The sequence below is a fragment of the Colias eurytheme genome, chromosome 27, assembly GCF_061535395.1.
Source record: "Colias eurytheme isolate Ceu_HAF_F1 chromosome 27, ilColEury1 Martin Lab GWU primary, whole genome shotgun sequence".
Classification (NCBI taxonomy): Eukaryota; Metazoa; Arthropoda; class Insecta; order Lepidoptera; family Pieridae; genus Colias; species Colias eurytheme.
In genome coordinates this window covers 3,234,757-3,253,826 of record NC_143006.1, presented here as the reverse complement: position 1 = coordinate 3,253,826, position 19,070 = coordinate 3,234,757, and the positions used below count along the sequence as shown (strand labels likewise).

General features: G+C 33.9%; 1 protein-coding gene across 3 annotated transcripts in view; it reads right to left on the bottom strand.

Annotated features, from left to right (window-relative positions):
• Nucleotides 1-19,070, bottom strand: part of LOC149896819 (irregular chiasm C-roughest protein-like) — a 78,296-nt gene that overhangs the window by 17,132 nt on the left and 42,094 nt on the right. For all 3 annotated transcript variants that reach the window (XM_090117160.1, XM_090117158.1, XM_090117159.1), the window contains exons 3-5: nucleotides 11,914-12,064; nucleotides 1,792-1,872; nucleotides 1,136-1,287 (exon numbers count right to left, since the gene is read on the bottom strand). In XM_090117160.1, coding sequence (XP_089973286.1) covers nucleotides 1,136-1,287; nucleotides 1,792-1,872; nucleotides 11,914-12,064 — 384 coding nt within the window. The remainder of the gene's footprint in view (nucleotides 1-1,135; nucleotides 1,288-1,791; nucleotides 1,873-11,913; nucleotides 12,065-19,070) is intronic.

Sequence of the window (19,070 nt, the reverse complement as noted above, 5' to 3'; positions counted from 1 at the left end):
TCGACAGCTAGCATGTTCGGACAGGAAACAGTGACAATAATTATATTGACAATTACTCATCCACAAAAATATTAAATCAAAAGTAACGTATAACGTATTATATTGTACCTATGAATTATGTTTATATTTTATGTAAGTAATAAACTTTCGATTAAATTATTATTCGTATGGTAACTTGTGAATTTTATCAATGGTATTCGAATATTTTAAATTACGCCAATAACACAATTTGATAAAATAAATATATTTGCAATAATTCAATTTACATTGATGGAATATTATTAATTAATAAAATTAAAACCACTTAATGATAAAAGCGTGGTCACCAATTGAGTTCCTATAATACAATTACATCATAACGCACACATTGACAAAATCCAAGTTACCATGGCGTATCTATGAATGGTGACCATAAATAAATGTTTTCATAGACTGATTACTTTTTTCATAATAACACGAAGGACTAAAAAGTAATGATTTGTTTTTCGCTTGAAATAAAACTAAAACCTTTTTCAAGAATATTTCGGAGAAAACAGATTTTTGATGTATAATCCTTTAAAGATAATAAATTGGCTTAGACAGATTAAGTTCGAAGAAAATACGATAAATAATTGAACCTAGAAACAGGGTTATATTTAGGAGATTAGTTTCTGTGAAAATTCGACAACTTAATAAAATATAAGTACGTAAAATAAAGACGATTAATATGAAAATAGTCTATTAAACAGAGGTCGGTTACTAACTGAAAAAAATTTTTGACTCAATAGAGATTAATTATATTCAGACGCTTAAGAAGACTATTATTAATTTTATTAAAATTATTAAATTTATTTTCTATAGAATAATGTTTTCAATATAACTGTATTAGTTAGGTACTACTTAGTATTTATTTATTAACACGATTTAATTATAAAACGAACTGATAGTATTTCTCAACAATATTTATTTCTTATTATTCAGAATAAGATAAAGTCATGAAATAATTGTATTGTCACCGATCTTTGATAAGTGTACAAAGTTTTTCTTCAATTTATCCGTTTAAAGTGAATCAAAATCGAGTCTAAAGTCTTCATACAAACTTACAGGTGAAGCTAATATATTTATAAGCGTGTTCAAAAGCAAATCAGACACTTACTTCAGCAGCAGGCTTTCCACCTTCAGACACACATTCTATATCAATGGGCTGGTCTTCAGTGGCATCTATGAAGGCACCTTGGAGTATCCTTGGCGGTTCCGGAGCCACCAGGACGGTTAGATGGGCATATCTTGATCGGATTGCTGGAGCACCTATAGGAATGATTAGAAGTTTGGTAAGAATGTGGATCTTTTTTTTTAATCTTTGTTTATTTACCAATTTTTGTCCAAAAGGACGATATCAATCCCATCGTACCTTGTACAGATATGTTTCACTTAACAATCTATATTAATGTAAATAGTTGTTTCAGAACGGTTAGAATGTTAACAGTTGTTTCAGATGTTTGGTAAGAACGTTAATAGTTGTTTCAGATGTTTGGTAAGAATATTAATAGTTGTTTCAGATATTTGGTAAGAATGTGAATAGTAGAGTCTAGTCTCGTAGGTAATGGTAGTTATGTGTTGAGCAACAGTTAATCCACTATGTTGCTGGAAATCTTATTTATAGGCTCAGGCGACAACATTTCAACATGCTTTATTATTTTGTTCAACATGTTTATTCAACTTTGTTGCTAAATAAATGTTTACCATGTATACAGGGCTATATAACGTTTAAGGAGTAATGTTAAAAGTTTAAAGGTCACTAATAAAACTTACCATTAAGCCCCGAGCTAACTTGACACTGGTAACTGCCATCGTCATCTAATGTGACGTCACGAATGTCTAAGGAATAATCACCTGTGAACAAAATAAATAGAGTAAGTACATTATCTTTACATTATCCAATATTAATATAGAGTGTATCTGTATTATTTCTAGTATAGACTAGAAGATCTTCATTCAAAATTTAATTTCGGTTTTATTTAGTTTTTCTTTATTCACATGCATAAGGTTAAAAATAAATGCCTAATTATAAACCTGTACTTTAATTATAAATAATTATAAGACTTAATTAAATTCCAGATTCATATCGATTGACGTTGAACTGTTCAGCATACAATCAAATATAGCTATTCAAGAATCAACATACAATTATTATACAATAGTATGTAGGTACTTATAAAATTTTCTAGAGAAATAACAAACCTAATAAAAATTCACTTACTTATAGTAAAACATATTTGATTCCAGTAGTTTCGATTTGTTACGTATTTTACAAAACGACTACCACAAATCGACGAAACTGTCAATACATTACATGAACTAAAACTAATCACGTACGAAAACATGCCAAAGTCATTTCAATCAGGCTAATTAGCAACATGTATTCCTTTTGATAGTCGATGAATGTAACATATCAATCACATTACGGCTTGTACTGAACATATACGGGTATACGTAAAATGTATTGATTTTCTTTAGAAATAGTGTAGAAAATATATAATGTCCATAGAAAAATCTTAAGTATTACTAATTATAGATTATTTTCAGTAATATTATCGAACTGAGAACCCTATAATATTATGAAACATATTTTTACGCAAATAAAAACAAAAATATGATGACAGAATTCTACCTAGGAGGATTTCAGTAAAAATAGTTATAATATAATATGTGATGTGTCTTTAGTCTATAAATTATAGATTATTATCTAAGAAAGGCCTTTCTTAGCATTCAATCAATATCTATTAATATAAATAAATTAGCCGATTTGGTCCAATCGTTTTCGAGTTTTACGCTTAGTAACAGATTTGTATCAATTGCAAGGTTTATAACATAATAAAAAATACGTTTAACATCATGAATAGACACTAATTATTATAGAAATTGCGTAAGTATTCATTCAACCTAACCACAAATCTTAAAACTTCATATAACTGAAATATAAACAATATGATGAAATCAACCTTGAAATCCAGATGAGTCAAACAAAAATTTTCAGCACTGTATTCTGCGGTCATTGACCGCTTCGTCTAATTATATAAATGCCATTTCAAACACTAATCTATACTAATATTATAGAGCTGAAGAGTTTGTATGTTTGCTTGAACGTGCTAATCTCAGGGATCACTGGTCCGATTTGAAAAATTACCTATATTTTCACTGTTAGATAGTCCATTTATCGAGGAAGTCTTATAGGCTACTAGCTTTCCGTCCGTGGCTTCGTACATACACATACATCCATTCTCATAATTTTTCGCATTTATAATATAAGTAGGATTTGATTTTTCGATATAATATATTATTATCATCTCGCTAAGATTAATAGGAGCGGAGCAATGCGTGTAAAACCGCGGGGCACAGCTAGTACATATGTATTTGAAATTAAAATCAAGCTTTGCGGGGCTTTGAAATTAAATAACAATGTTTTTAATCAAATAATTTTCACTCCAAATTAGGTATGTTAATTGAAATATTTGAAACACGAAATTTGAAATATTATCTGAAATTATATTTACGTATGTGGTAGATAATTGCTGACATGTTTTAATATGATAGTTAATTTTAAATGCTTTTTATAGTCTGGTATTATTTTTGCATAGAGTGAATAATAATTAAAATCACATAAGGAAAATTTTATATTAAGATAACGGTACCTGTAGTAATTATTATAAACATAAATATTATTAGTGCTTGAATAGCAGCTATTACGTACATTTTTCGTACACTATCACTTTAAAAAAACCAGAATCTATATGCAATTTAGTACCTATTCGTAAAATCTAAACTTAATTAAACGTAATTCTATTACCACATGTATGTATAGATATTGTATATTCGCAAACGCCCCTTCATAAACCTTGAATTACATAATATCACATTTTAAACTCGATTCATCAATCCATAGTACCAAATAACTAAAACGATTCAATAGCATCTTAAAAGTCAATTTGACTAAATAAACGTTTGCATTTGAGTTTGACTTGAAAAACGATGAGTGTCAATTCGTATTAAAACCAAGCGTTCCATCCATGTTCCATCTGTCTATAAAATTACCAAAGCAATTATTTTGTATTGGGTCGAGCACGTTTCAAAGATATACACGTATTCCTACATAAATATAAATAAACCTAAACATTATAAAACAACGCCATCTAAATTGTACAAAACTTGCTCTATGAATGTTTATTACAAACTTCAGTAATGTTTTTTTAACACCTAATAATTATAAGCCGACCTACGTAACTTTGACCGCTCTCAAAATAATAATTTATGTTATCATTTTTGCAGTTTGGTCAAAACATGTTGTTCTTTAGCCTATATCTACGCCGTTATATTTTATTTTTAGTTTTTTCCAGTGTTTGATTTTACGCGAGTATTATACATTTATAAATTAAAGATTTTTAACGGATTTTAAAGCGATTTACTCGTTATATTATTTCCCGACGTTTTGCACACTTGGCAGCGAGCGTGCCAGCGTGGTCACGGGGAGACTAAGATGTTATACGTCTTGACGGTCATTAAAAAATTGCTACTTGTAAACTACCTCCACTATTTCTCCGTAGTTGTTATGTGGTATTATTCCTTTACATTTACGCACATAATATAACTACAGTGATGACGGACAATAACCGAACATGTACAGAAATAATTTTAACGTCATCGGTTTAGTAATTTACCTAGATCTCATTACCTATCTGTGCCAACTATGTAATGTATCGTTTTATGGGATGCTTGAGGAGCGTTTAAATAAAAATCTCAAAACATCCACGATATGCGTTTATTCGCACGTTACAATAATTTAATAGGATAGAAAAACTGAGCGCACATCCGTCGTCTAAAGCTGGTCGCCACGGAGTGAAGGCTCGCGAGCCGCGAAGCGTAGCGGACAACTCTCGTGTGCGGCCGGAGCGGGGCGCGGGGTGAAGGGCGCGTAGTCCCGTTATGCGCTCGCTCAGCTGGCCGCCACACTACTCCCCCGCCGAGACCGATGCCACAGCTAAGGTCGATAGTAGTTGGGGAAGCGAACCACTCGTCCACTTCTAGTCTTGAACGGTTGTGATTTGCTGTTCTCATCGTGTTGTGGTTCTTCCTGTAATTTAGTAAGCAAATAAGCAGGTTTAAGCCTATCTATGGTTACATGCGAAAGCTTGCCTCCCACGTCAATTTTAAATGTTTTTTCTCCTCTTTCAATCACTTTGTGCGGGCCAGAATAAGGTGATTCTAATGATTTTTTAATGGGGCCTTTGCGAAGGAAAACATAGTCAGCAATTTGTAAGCTCTTAGGTATGAAAAAGGTTTTGCTGGTATGCCAGTGCGCTGGTTTTGGTGCGAGATTATGAAAATGATTGCGTAGGCGGGATGCAAAATCTGTTAGATCAGTACTATGAGCTTTAGGAGCGAGAAACTCACCGGGAAGGCGCAGTGGCTCCCCGTACACTAGCTCAGCTGCAGATGACTCAATGTCTTCCTTCCAAGCGCTGCGAATGCCAAGTAAAACAAGTGGAAGTACCTCAGACCATTGATCATTTTTATGGCACATGATAGCTGCCTTAAGCTGCCGATGAAAGCGCTCCACCATGCCGTTGCATGCCGGGTGATACGCCGTCGTAGGGCGATGAACTGCACCCAACAGTGAAGAAATGCTACGAAACAAATCAGATTCAAACTGTCTTCCTCTGTCAGTAGTGATCTTCTCTGGACATCCGTATCTCGCCACCCAACCAGAGAGAAAAGCACGGGCACACGTCTCGGCTTGTATGTCTGGTAAAGGAACTGCCTCAGGCCAACGCGTGAATCTATCGATGATCGTGAGACAATATCTGTAACCAGAAGAATAAGGTAATGGTCCTACAATGTCCATGTGGACATGCGAAAAACGTTGAGAAGGTGTAGAAAATTGAGAGAAAGGTGAAATTGTATGACGAATGACTTTGTTGCGCTGGCAATCTGTGCAAGCTCGCGCCAAGCGTCGACAATCTTTTTTAATTCCAGGCCAAACAAATCGTTGCGTAATCAACTTAATGCTCGCCTTAGCACCAGGATGGCTTAAGCCATGTAGATTATTAAAAACTTGTTCGCGAAAGGCCTTAGTAACAAACGGTCTTGGATTTTGCATAGACACGTCACAGTAGATGAAATGAGATGAATTTGGTAATTTTACTTTTACTAGTTTAAGAGATGAATTGTTATTTAAAAGTTCTTGCAGCTCAATATCTGTACTTTGAGCGCGTGCAAGCTCCTCAAAATTTATAGAGTCTGCGATTTCCTCTATTCTGGACATAGCATCGGCTACCATATTCTCAGACCCGGTCACGTACCTGATATCTGTAGTAAATTGAGAAATAAAATCTAAATATCTAAATTGTCGAGGTGAACATTTATCTCGATTAGTTTTGAACATGAATGTCAGCGGCTTATGATCTGTGTACACAGTAAAGTTTCTGGCCTCCAGCATATGTCGAAAATATCGTATAGCTTCATAAATGGCTAACAGTTCTCGATCATACGGACTATATTTTACCTGAGACGGCTTAAGTTTGCGTGAGAAAAACGCTAGTGGTTGCCAGTCATCATTTACCCGTTGTTGGAGCACAGCACCGACTGCGATGTCAGAGGCATCTGTGTGAATTGCAAAATCACAGTCGGACCTAGGATGAGCTAATAAGGTTGCTCTCGCAAGAGACGACTTACAGGCATTGAAGGAGTCCAGCATGACATCAGACATCTCGATAGGTTGGTTATTTTTCTTTTTAGATCCTGAGAGTGCCAGGCTGAGAGGACCTTGAATAGAAGATGCATCTGGAATGAAACGCCTATAAAAATTATACATTCCTAGAAATCGGCGGAGTTCTCTTACACTCTTCGGAACTGGATAATCTACGACAGCTTGAACCTTTTCTTCAACAGGACTAATTCCAGCTGATGTAACTTTGTGACCTAAGAAGGTTATACTAGGTAAACCAAACTCACATTTACTTGAATTAATAAGCATGCCGTAGTCTGAAAGTCTCTTAAATAATTGATCCAGGTGTTCCAGGTGCTCATCGTAATCTGCGGAAAAGACCAAAATATCATCGACATACCCATAACAAAAGGATAGTCCTTTGAGCATTTCATCAACAAAACGTTGAAAGGTCTGAGCTGCGTTGCGAAGGCCAAACGTCATATAACAAAACTCGAATAATCCGAATGGTGTAGTAATGGCGGTCTTTGGTATATCGCTCTTGAAAACTGGTATTTGGTTAAATGCTCTTACCATGTCGATTTTAGAAAATATAGTGCTTCCAGCAATTAAATGTGTAAAGTCCTGAATATGTCTGATGGGGTAGCAGTCTGGCAAAGTTCTTGCATTTAAAGCTCTGTAGTCGCCGCAGGGTCTCCAGCCGTTGTCTTTCTTAGGAGCTAAATGTAATGGAGATGACCAAGAACTGTCTGACCTGCGTGCCACGCCTGATTGCAGCATGTCCTCAAATTCTTTTTGTGCTATCTGAAGGCGATCCGGTGGCAGCCTGCGTGGTCGTGAGGAAACGGGTGGACCTGGAGTAGTTCGAATATAATGAACGGTATTATGTTTCACCTCCTTATGTGTACCAGCCGGGCGGGTTATGTCTGGATATTTTCGTAAAAGCTGATGGTAAATAGAATCTCCAGAAATTACCTTAATTGAACCATAGTCGCTGTCAGTTGGAATCTCAATTGACGCTGTGACCTGGAGTGACGTCAACCCATCAATAAGTCGCTGCTGGCGGCAATCTACCAACAGATTATAAAAAGAAAGAAAATCAACTCCAATTATCGGCTTATTAATATCTGCAACTACAAATCGCCATTTAAAATCACGCCGCAAACCTAAATTAATATTTATCTGCACCCAGCCATATGTAGGTATCACAGTGCCGTTGGCCGCGAACAGCTGATAGTCAGTCTTCTCTCGATATTGCCTGAGCGCTCTGCGTGGGTAAACACACAAATCAGAACCTGTATCGACAAGAAATTTTATTTTACTTATTTTATCAATAACAAAAAGGCGGCCTGGCGAAACATTGCAGTCGGTTGCCGCTAGTTCCGGCTGCACATGTTGTTTTCCGACGACAAATTAAATTTGCATGGTTTAATGCATTTATGCGCTCGCTTGCCAAATCTATGATGATACCAACAAAAATCGAAATTTCTAGATTTAGATCTTGACCTGTTACGGCTAGTTCTTATTCGAGATGGGGTACGTGACCTTGATCTATGGAAATTACCTTTTAGTGAAGCTACTTCTTTTGTTAAATTTTCTAATTGCTTACTTAATTCTGAAATTTCATTATTATTCAAATTATTATTTAAAGTGCAAACTTGTTGGGTAGGGTGTACAATATCATGAACAGAATCTGCTAAATCGGCAATCGCTTCTAAACTGAGACTTTTTTGTGAAGCTATTATTGTTTGAATATTTAATGGTAACCGACCTGTCCATAAAGTCCTGAGAAATTCGTCCGGAACAGCTGGCCCCGCCAAATTCTGAAGATGACGAAGAAACTGTGACGGTTTTCTGTCCCCTAATTCCTCTTGAGCCAAAAGTTGTTGTATTCGTCTTTCCTGTGACGCCGTTAGCCGTTTTATTAATTCTGTTTTAAGTTTATTATATTTATTCTCAGCTGGAGGATTTTTTATTATATCCTTGACTTCCTGGGCAAACCTTTGTTCTAATTGCGACGAAATGTGGTAAAACTTCGTCGTATCAGACGTTATTCCAGCTAAAAAGAATTGTCCTTCAACCTGCGCGAACCACAAAGCAGGGTCATCCGCCCAAAATGGCGGCAGCCGCACGCCGACTTTATTCAATTCCAAATCCGATCGGTCTTCTTTTTCCATTATAAAACGTTTTTTGAAGTCGGGGTCACCAATATGGGATGCTTGAGGAGCGTTTAAATAAAAATCTCAAAACATCCACGATATGCGTTTATTCGCACGTTACAATAATTTAATAGGATAGAAAAACTGAGCGCACATCCGTCGTCTAAAGCTGGTCGCCACGGAGTGAAGGCTCGCGAGCCGCGAAGCGTAGCGGACAACTCTCGTGTGCGGCCGGAGCGGGGCGCGGGGTGAAGGGCGCGTAGTCCCGTTATGCGCTCGCTCAGCTGGCCGCCACAGTTTAATAGTTTTTAGTATTAAGGCGTGAATCGGGTAGAATGACCTTTTAATACCGAAAATTAACTCTAGTTATAACCGTTTTTCTTCTTAGATTTTTAATGTACATATCTAAAAAAAATGTATATTAAAGTTTCGAATATGATAAAGGGCATGGTTGTTTTAATTTGTTTATTTTACAATCAGGTTTTTTGGAAAAAAATCATGAACTGAGGTAGATTTTTGGACTTTAAACCAAAATGCTAAGTCAATATAACGTATTGTAGTATTTTTACAGTGTGTTTATGAAATTGAAACACAGGGCATGGTTGTTTTAAATTTTGATTCCATACCCAAATATCATTTTAAATAATTTTTATACGTACTTTTACTACGGTAGATTCGCGCCGGTCCCCCGATCCCGCCTTGTAAATCGTCGTCAAGGTCGCTAGCCCCTATTAACGCCTTAAGTCATTGTTCGAACTTGTATTTATAAGTATTCTTTTAGCGACAATGAACAGTTATTATAATAATTTAATAATTAGTTTAAATATAAGAAAATGAAAATAATATTCATATCAACTATGGAGATTCTTGCCGGTTCTTCTCCATAGATACTGCTTTCCGAATCGGTGGTTAATGTTAAAATTAATATGTTATGATTCAAAAGTGCTTCTAGAAGAAGCCAAATTGAATAAATAAAATGTTTGAGTTTGAGTTTTGAGTTTGATTAAGCTGATAAATACAGTACCTACTTTACATCATCATAATAATATTTTTAAAGTGGTACTCAACTTTACGTGTCTATATTTATTATTTACTTTAAAGAATCATTGACATCAAAACTAGTTTAAAAAACATGAATCCGTTATAGTGCATAGTCATTTGTTTAATAGAATGATCTCTCGTATTTCAAAAATAACTTTAAAAAGATGTAAATTTAAAATCGTAAAAGTTAAATATGTGTGTGTACAAGTCAATAACTGCGTTAAAAACAACCGACTTCAAACTTGCACTTGCAACATTTACAAATACAGACAAAAATGCTCATTAAATAAAAACTACTGGGCCTATCCGAATAAAATTTTTATGGGACCAATTCGACACCATCCCGCATCGAACAAAAAAAGAATCACGTAAATCGGTTCAGAAACCACGGAGTAATCGGTGTACATGCATAAAAAAAAAAAAAAAAACATACCGGCCGAATTAATAACCTCCTCCTTTTTTTTGAAGTCGGTTAAAAATAACGTAACTTACGCACACTAACAATGGAATTAGAACTACTATAATATTATGTAACCTTAAACTATATTAGAACATTTTGGCACAAGAATTTTGGGAACATCGCCTACTTTTAAACCTATTTATTTGCGAAATAAACTTGTAGTGTATCATTATCTAGTTCTTCTCTAGTAAAAACACGCTGTTTTTGTAGTTTTTTTTTTTTATAGTAACGAAATTGTGGTACAATCTATCATTAGTAATTTTAAACATTATCGAAAGTAAACACTTATTTCATTTACCCGACTACAGCGAAGCAAAAACAGGGTTATGTTTTTAATCTGTATGTATGTATGGATGTTCATCTGTCCTCTCGACATAACTTGTAAAAATTCCTGTTTTATTATGATCTATCATTTTATCAGCTCAATAAAAAACGATCAAAGAACACTACATAAAAATATCACAGATCCAAAAATATTTACGTCATGTGACATCTCGTAAACCGCACTTGATCTGTGTGATGAATTGTGCTAAAAACTGACAGTTTTTCCTGTAAAAACGTTCTAAAAATAGTTTCAATAGTAGTACTAGTAAAAATTTAAATAGCGGTCTGAAAATAACATAACCTACTTTTTATAATATTAGAAAGAAATTGAAAGGATAAAAACCGGTTTCAACAATTGCTGATAATCTATTTGACACTTTTAGGCGTAAATTTTCATACATTATTTGCTATATTATCTGACAGATAAGCTATACAGATCCTATCAGGAACGCGGGAAACGGACTAAATATGATGATGTACCTTACTATTTTTAAGTTAACACTATACGCAACAGATGAAATAAAATTTTATAAAGTTATGCAAATAATATTACTGAATACTCTTTCAGAACTGAGTCATGCGCGAATTTTCTATATGACGTCACAGATTTGGAGAGGCCTACGCAAAACTCAATATAAATATCTAGATCGTTTTAGAGCTATCTGTTGAAGATTTTACGCATACTTTTTGAAGTGTAATAAAACTGTATTTTTCCCTCGCCTATCTTTGGTAGAAAGGTAAAAGTGGATTTATTTATTCTCATTTCAGTAGCCTATTTTTATGATTCTAACTTCTTATAATTTACTAGCTGTGCTCCGCGGTTTCACCCGCATTGCTCAGCTTCTATTAGTCCTAGCGTGATGATATATAGCCTATAGCCTTCCTCGATAAATGGGCTATCTAACACCGAAAGAATTTTTCTAATCGGACCAGCCCCCCTAGTCAATGACCAGCCCCCCTAGTCAATGACCAGCCCCCCTAGTCCCCTAGTATGAGATTGACGTAGGCTGTAGATAAACGTATCTACAGCTTACGTCAATCTCATACATTCGTAGTCTATTCTATTGAACGCTACGCTAACAGAAAGCCACTTGACTAGGGGGGCAGTAGTTCCTGAGATTAGCGCGTTCAAACAAACTCTTCAGCTTTATAATATTAGTATAGATATGCAGTGATTTTACAGACGTATAAATAACAATAGATACCAATAATTATTATTAATAACATACCTTCTTCATCACTCCCAATCATGGAATACCGTTCGTATCCACTGAGATTCCTATGAGTGCCCAGACCGAAGTCGTCCTTTGTCCATTGCAATGTGCCAGCTTTGTGTTCTACCCTGCATGGTAGGGTTACCCGGGAACCGACGATTGCACTCTGTGGAAAGAGATTTTATTTAGTTATCTGTTTAAATGTTTACAAAACATTTGTTTTAATAGCTTATTACTACTGCTTTGTTCTAATAACTATAATATTGTATAACTAGCTTCCGCCCACGACTTTGTACGTGCATCCCCGTTTTTCCCCGTTCCCGCAAGAATTTCTTAGCGGATGCCTACGTCCTAACATCTACCTGCATGCCAAATTTCAGCCCGATACGTCCAGTGGTTTGGGCTGTGCATAGATCACTATATCAGTCACCTTTGAGTTTTATACAAATAGATAATAATATTTTAGTTTTTATAGCATTCAAATTTCAAATGCTAACGTGCGGAAGACGCGGGTGCGAAACCCGCGTCGTGATCGATTTCGTATATTCTTTATAGTTTGTAATAATAATATGGTGATTAATTTGTTGGTAAATTTATAGGTTGTAGGTAGGTAATTTATTTTAATAGGTAATTTTACAATAATACGAATTGGAATATTTTTGTAAAATAGGTAACGAATTGTTTACTACCTACATGCCAGGCTAATAGTCGTAAACTGGTAATCTATAAAATGATAATATTATGTTTAATGGTAAAATGGTAATTGACAAAAATTATCTATCTACGTATTATAATTTATCTATATGTATAGATATATAATTCGATATACTTACCTAAGTATATCGAATTATATATCTATGCATATTAAAACTTATTTATTCAACTCTACTACTACATTCTGTTTTTATAAAAATGCATTAACACAGTATTTAAAAAACGTTCAGTTTAAAGCACACGTGAAATCAAAAAGAAAATAAATAATGGCGTGTCAAATATTTTCCATTACACAAATAAAAAACTTACCTATTTACATAATGAACGAAAAACAACAAATAAAGCTGGTTTCCTTCAAAAAGAAATTATCGTAGCTTCATAAATTGTGTAACTAATGTAATTAGCACAATTATATTATGTCAACTGTATGAATGTTAATAAATGTTGAAAGAGCCATTCTTTATATTTCTTGTTTTTCTATAAATGAGAAATCACGCTCAGTTGAAAAGTAACCTTTTCAACCGATTTAAAAAAAGAGCCTACGTGTCAGAAGTGAAACTTCTTTGGATATAAAGCTACTAAAATCGTAGCCTTACTCCATGACGTGACGATATTGCCATGACGCGACCTTGAAATTTTACTCTCAACGCGCTTAAAGAAGTTCACATAAAAAAAGTTTCAATTATGTTTGGGTTTTTATCTCAGAACTTTTGACTGGGTGAACCGATTTGGGTGATTCTTTTTTATTTGAAAGCTGGTCCCTTCCGGTTGGTTTTGTTTAAATTTTGTCCAGTTGTTATTGAATATTGTTTTTGTTAAACATAATGATGTGTGTCAAATGATAGTTGGAATACTTAATAATATAAATCCACAAATAAGATAAATTCTATTAAAGATACCCGTGATCACAGAATTTACGAATTTAATGTTAATTTGTATATACGAAGTATAATATTTATATATATGTATATAGTTTAATAAGTATTTTATATACTCGGTATATTCTAAAGAATACTTTAAAAGATCGCATATCAGGAGCTAAAAATAGTATTTATATTAATTTGAAAACAGGTTAGGCATATTTATAATCATTTATTTAACACACACATTATCAATCACATCACTACACTAACATTTAATTTTCAAACACGAAATTTCACAATTCGCGCAATTCTAAGAAACGATACTATCGTTTTTATGGATATTGCTTCGTGTTTTATGTCAAAGCCTGTTAATTATAAACTATGATAAGCCCAGTAAACAAAAGCCTGAATAGCTATGCAAATTATGTGAATAATTATAAAATTATTAGTTTTAATAACGTATGGTTTGAGTTACAAACTATAAGCGGTTTTCGTTGACACTTAGTACATATTTTTTTTTATTATTTAACTAGCTGCTCCGCGCGGTTTCGACCCCGTGGCTCCACTTCTGTTAGTCGAAGAGTGATGATATTTATACCCTACAGCCTTCCTCGATAAATGAGCTATCTAACACCGAAAGAATTTTGCAAATCGGACCAGTAGTTCCCGAGATAAGCGCGTTCAAACAAACAAACAAACTCTTCAGCTTTTAGTATAGATAGAATTGGAACTAGCTTTCCTGTTACGATGTTTTTTACAATGTTTTGAGTAGGAAATGCAGGACCCACTTATCAAATCGAATTTCTTCTATTCTTATAGGGTTATATTATACTGTCTCTTTAAATAGGAATGTATTATGTATTGTTTTAACAATGTTGGTTATATGTAGTGTATCGGAAGTCATATCAGATGATAACAGCTGTTGATCAATTGATCAATGAGAATTTATTTTTAAATCAAACATTTTTAGGTGCGTTTAGAGTAAAATTTCAAGTTCGCGTTATGGACTAAGACGAAGATTGTGGTTCTGGTGGATCTTTGTATCTTGCCAAAGAAGTTTCACTTCTGACACGACTCAAGAGAAATTTAAAAATTAAGTTTTAATTTGTTAGAATAAATAATTTAACACGCGGCTAGCTTTTTCCTTACGCCATGCATCAAAAATTCGTTATACGCAAGGCCGTCGGTTTTTATATTAAAATTCACATCCATATTGATCAAATTTTACCATAATGTTGCTAATTTAATATATATATTTGCATAATATGTTAAACTTTACGCACACTTTCTTGTTACGTGACTGATAGAAAAAGGATCTTTTATTTTATAACATCCTAGTTGTTATGAGATAATACCTATAGTCTATTATTCATTATGTCATTTTGTTTTGTTGTTTATGGTTTCTTTTTGAGTTATCTGTAGAGGTAAAATAGGTACATCTATTAAATTGATTTTATGGAAAAATATACATATATATATAGGTACGTAGGAATGTAGGTAGTTTTGATTTCTTTCGAAAGGAAGTGTCTGTTCGCATGTGCTATGAGATTAGCACACGCCAGAAATCGCCTGTTGTTTTGTATATTAATTAATTCATATACATTGATTTTTCAACTCAAAGTACAAACATCAAACACCTTTTTTGCTTATAAAAACTTGCAAAGCAAAATATCCTTAAGCGTAAACCAGATCAGATATCAATAAACAACAAAAACCGTTATTCATTTGGAAACATTATGAATATTCATTAACCATAATACCATTTATGGCTTTGTCAGATAGAATGCTTTTTAGCGCGCGTCAGAGACTTCTCTCTGTTTGACAGTATGAACACAATTTGGGGCAAAAACGCAACTAAACGCTAATGCCCTGTCACGTGCTGCTTACGCGTTCTCTGACAGAGCCTTTAGCGTGCGTAAAGCATTTTTGCTTGCATTACCGCATAATACAGCAGGCGTCATAGCGCGGTGTCTTATGTTGTATTACGCGGCTATATACAGTCAAGTAGAGCTAACGCTATGACACGCGATAAATACGCATTCCATCTGACAAAGCCAGTAGCGCCCAGTACAACGGAATTCGGCGTCATAGCACGTCGACAGGTTAGGTTAGTTAAATCGTCCTATCTAACAAAGCCTTTAGTGTAATATATTCAAATTTTTATGTATCAATCTGCTTTTAATTTAGAAACATATTTATGATTTATGGCGACGTTGTTTTAATAATTACACCATTAACATAAACTGTTTAAATGCAAAACTGTAAACGGATTTCGTTTCGCATTAACGTTTGTGTTTTTAATAGATTTATTTAAATAAGTTTAACCCTTAAATTGATTTCGTCCGTTTTAAAGGACATAGTATTTACACACATGCTGGCGCTGTTACAGTAGACCTAGGCATTTCCAATCGGTATATTGGGAAGGTAGTAGCTATGTCATTCGCGTACATGCAGGTTTCATTAGCGAAGCGAAGTACAGTCGCGAATGGTGACCATTTGAAATTTGTAAAAAACGGATCTTTTGACTCTCCTGATAAAATTGGTAATAACTGTAAGTATTTTGGCTATTTTGCTTATAACGTTATATTATTAGTTAGAATACGACTGTAAGTATAGTATTTTGACATAATTTTTACATATTTTAAAATATTTGGAATAAAAATCTTAGTTTATTTAGGATGTCCTATAAAACGGACGTTGACAACTTGGAGTATACACTAGGGTATTCTTCACATGTCCTATGTAACGGACGTTGCCAATAAGGCCCTCCATTTTCAACGTCTTCATTTTGATATATTTTTCTCTATTTTTATTATGTTTTACAGGAGCATGACTTGGCAATCAATAAAAAATTCCCTCACTACCTCTGGCGGAAGCTGAAGAGTCTGGTATTGAGTTGAGATGACGATTTCGAAGGAAATGTAGACCTACGGGAGTGATTTCACTATGATAACAGTGTTAACCATTTACCCCCAGCACCATACCTCCGGAATTATACGACATATTGATTTGAGACACAATGAAGACCCAAAAATTCAGAATTTTTACCAGCAACAAAATATTATTGCTGTAGAATTACAGCCATTACATGCGGTGTCAGATGAATCTTCCCTACATCTCAGTAGTTCTTCAGCCACAGCATCATGTTACTTACCAGAAATAACACCCAATGATTGAAAATTTAAATAATAATACCTTACAAATTAAAAAAACTGGCAGCAAATGGATATATATGCCAAAGAATCCAAAAAAAAGCGAATTAAATTTCGTGTTTGTTTTGGTACTTCAGGCACGGTTTACGACTCCTTTGCATACGATGAAGCACACACATTTCAATCTGTACAATTTAGTGAATGGGAAGAGGACTTTCTTCGTGTATTAGATAAGTTTTCAGGCTATGAAATACTATTTCCATTCCCATTCTTAGCATATTCTTAGGCTGTGATTTTTGGTAGTGTCGTTTTTTAAAATCCATTATTTTTAACGATATTGTTAAAGTTTTAACCAATATTTTAAGACAGATGTTTGAAAAGCTTATACTAGATCGTTCATTATTATTTTTTGATAACAATTTTGAATTACAGAGCTGAAAATGTGCATTGTATTCATGTACCACGGTTGGAGGAATAATGTGCAATGTCCGTTATATGTGACGGTTCGAACATGTACATATAATTGGCAATGTCCGTTTTATGTGACATAGTGAAAACCATAGAAAAAAATAAAATTTTTAATATTTTTTTTCATTTTCCTCTATTCTATCCTAATTCCAACACATCCTCCAAATTTCGAAATTATACACACAAGTTATCTAGGGGTGACAATTTAAGGGTTAAGCGGAACCTTTTTGAAAATAATTGGCTGCTGAGAAGTGCTGCCCTGTTGTATAATTTTTTAACAGTGATTGGAATTTGGAAATTTATGGATTCATTTCTTAAAATGTTAATATACTTATTAAGGACTAGCTGTGCTCCGCGGTTTCACCCGCATTGCTCCGCTTCTGTTGGTCTTAGCGTGATAATATTATATAGCCTAATAGCCTTCCTCGATATCGCACAGCGAAAGAATTTTTCAAATCGGACCAGTAAGTTCCTGAGATTAGCGCGTTCAAACAAACAAACTCTTCAGCTTTATAATATTAGTATAGATTAGATAATAAGACTATAAACACGTTTTAGGGCCGATTTTTCAATGCTTGGATAAAACTTATCCGTCCAATAAAGTATTACTTACAGGATAATATTAAAATGTCACGTAAACTGTCAAATACGGGCAATTAGAATACCTTTTTAAAATGGTAGTTTTATACATTATTCGACGAATAAGTTTTAACCTAGGATTGAAAAATCAGCACTTAATAAGATAAACTCACGAAATAATTGTATTGTCACCGATCCCTGATAAGCCTCCAAAGTTTGAATTAAAGTCCGTTCAAAGTGGGTCAAAATCAAATCTAAAGGAGTCGATTAGGTACCACATACAGGAGCACCTAATAAAAGCGTGTTAAAAAGTTACTTTTCGTATCAAAAACTATGAAATGTGTTTCTTTTTCCATATAATGAAGGACGCTAATTAATTATTCATTTAATAAGCCTTTAAAATGACCGAGGTCAATAACCCACTAAGTGATATTGTGAAATCGATCAACACACGTTGCAGTCGTTAAAACCGTAATAAAACTTAATTTTATAACTGTTTTAGGATCGTTATTTACGTTTATTTATCAGTAATTATGTTAAGCGCGAATAGTATTATTTTATGGTTACAGACTAGGTTGTAAACGCTGCTTTACTTCATTGAGGGTTAAACTGTATTAAAAACCGTTTTAAATTGCAATAAAAGAGCTTGTGCGCCGAGCACACGTGTCAGAAGTGAAACTTCTTTGGCAAGATTCAAAGATACCAAAATCGTCGCCTTACTCCATGACTCGACGGTATTTCTATGGCGCGACCTTGAAATTTTACTCTCAACGCGCCTGAAGAAGTTTTACTTCAAAAGTATATATTATGTAAGACGATAGATATTTTCTATAAGTTTTGATAAAGGTAGAAGATACATTTAATAAAATTGTGTGTGTGGTGAGAATTTAATTATTATTAAACTAGCTTTCCGCCCGCGGCTTCGCCCGCTTTGTCTAAAACATAATAAATTAAATACTCAAACCTTCTTCTTGAATCACTCTATTTATTAAAAAAACCGCATCAAAATCCGTTGCGTAGTTTTAAAGATTTAAGCATACATAGGGACACAGGGACAGAGAAAGCGACATTGTTTTATATTTACTATGTAGTGATAACGAAATGTTATATTTTGAAATGTAATACTGTTACCGAAATAGATATAGTTTGTATTACAATTAAATTTCATTCTCTGTAAACATAGAATCTTTAGAAACTCAAAGTTTTCTATTGTTGATAACTAACTTCGAAAACTACGCAGCCTTGCTACAATTATAATATTATAGACATAATATTATAGACATACTACTACCACAGTATTACAATAATAAACAGATATTGTAATACTGTGCTACTACTATTTACATTAAAATCATGTTATTTATATGATATCTAATGTATTTATAGTCTATGAAAG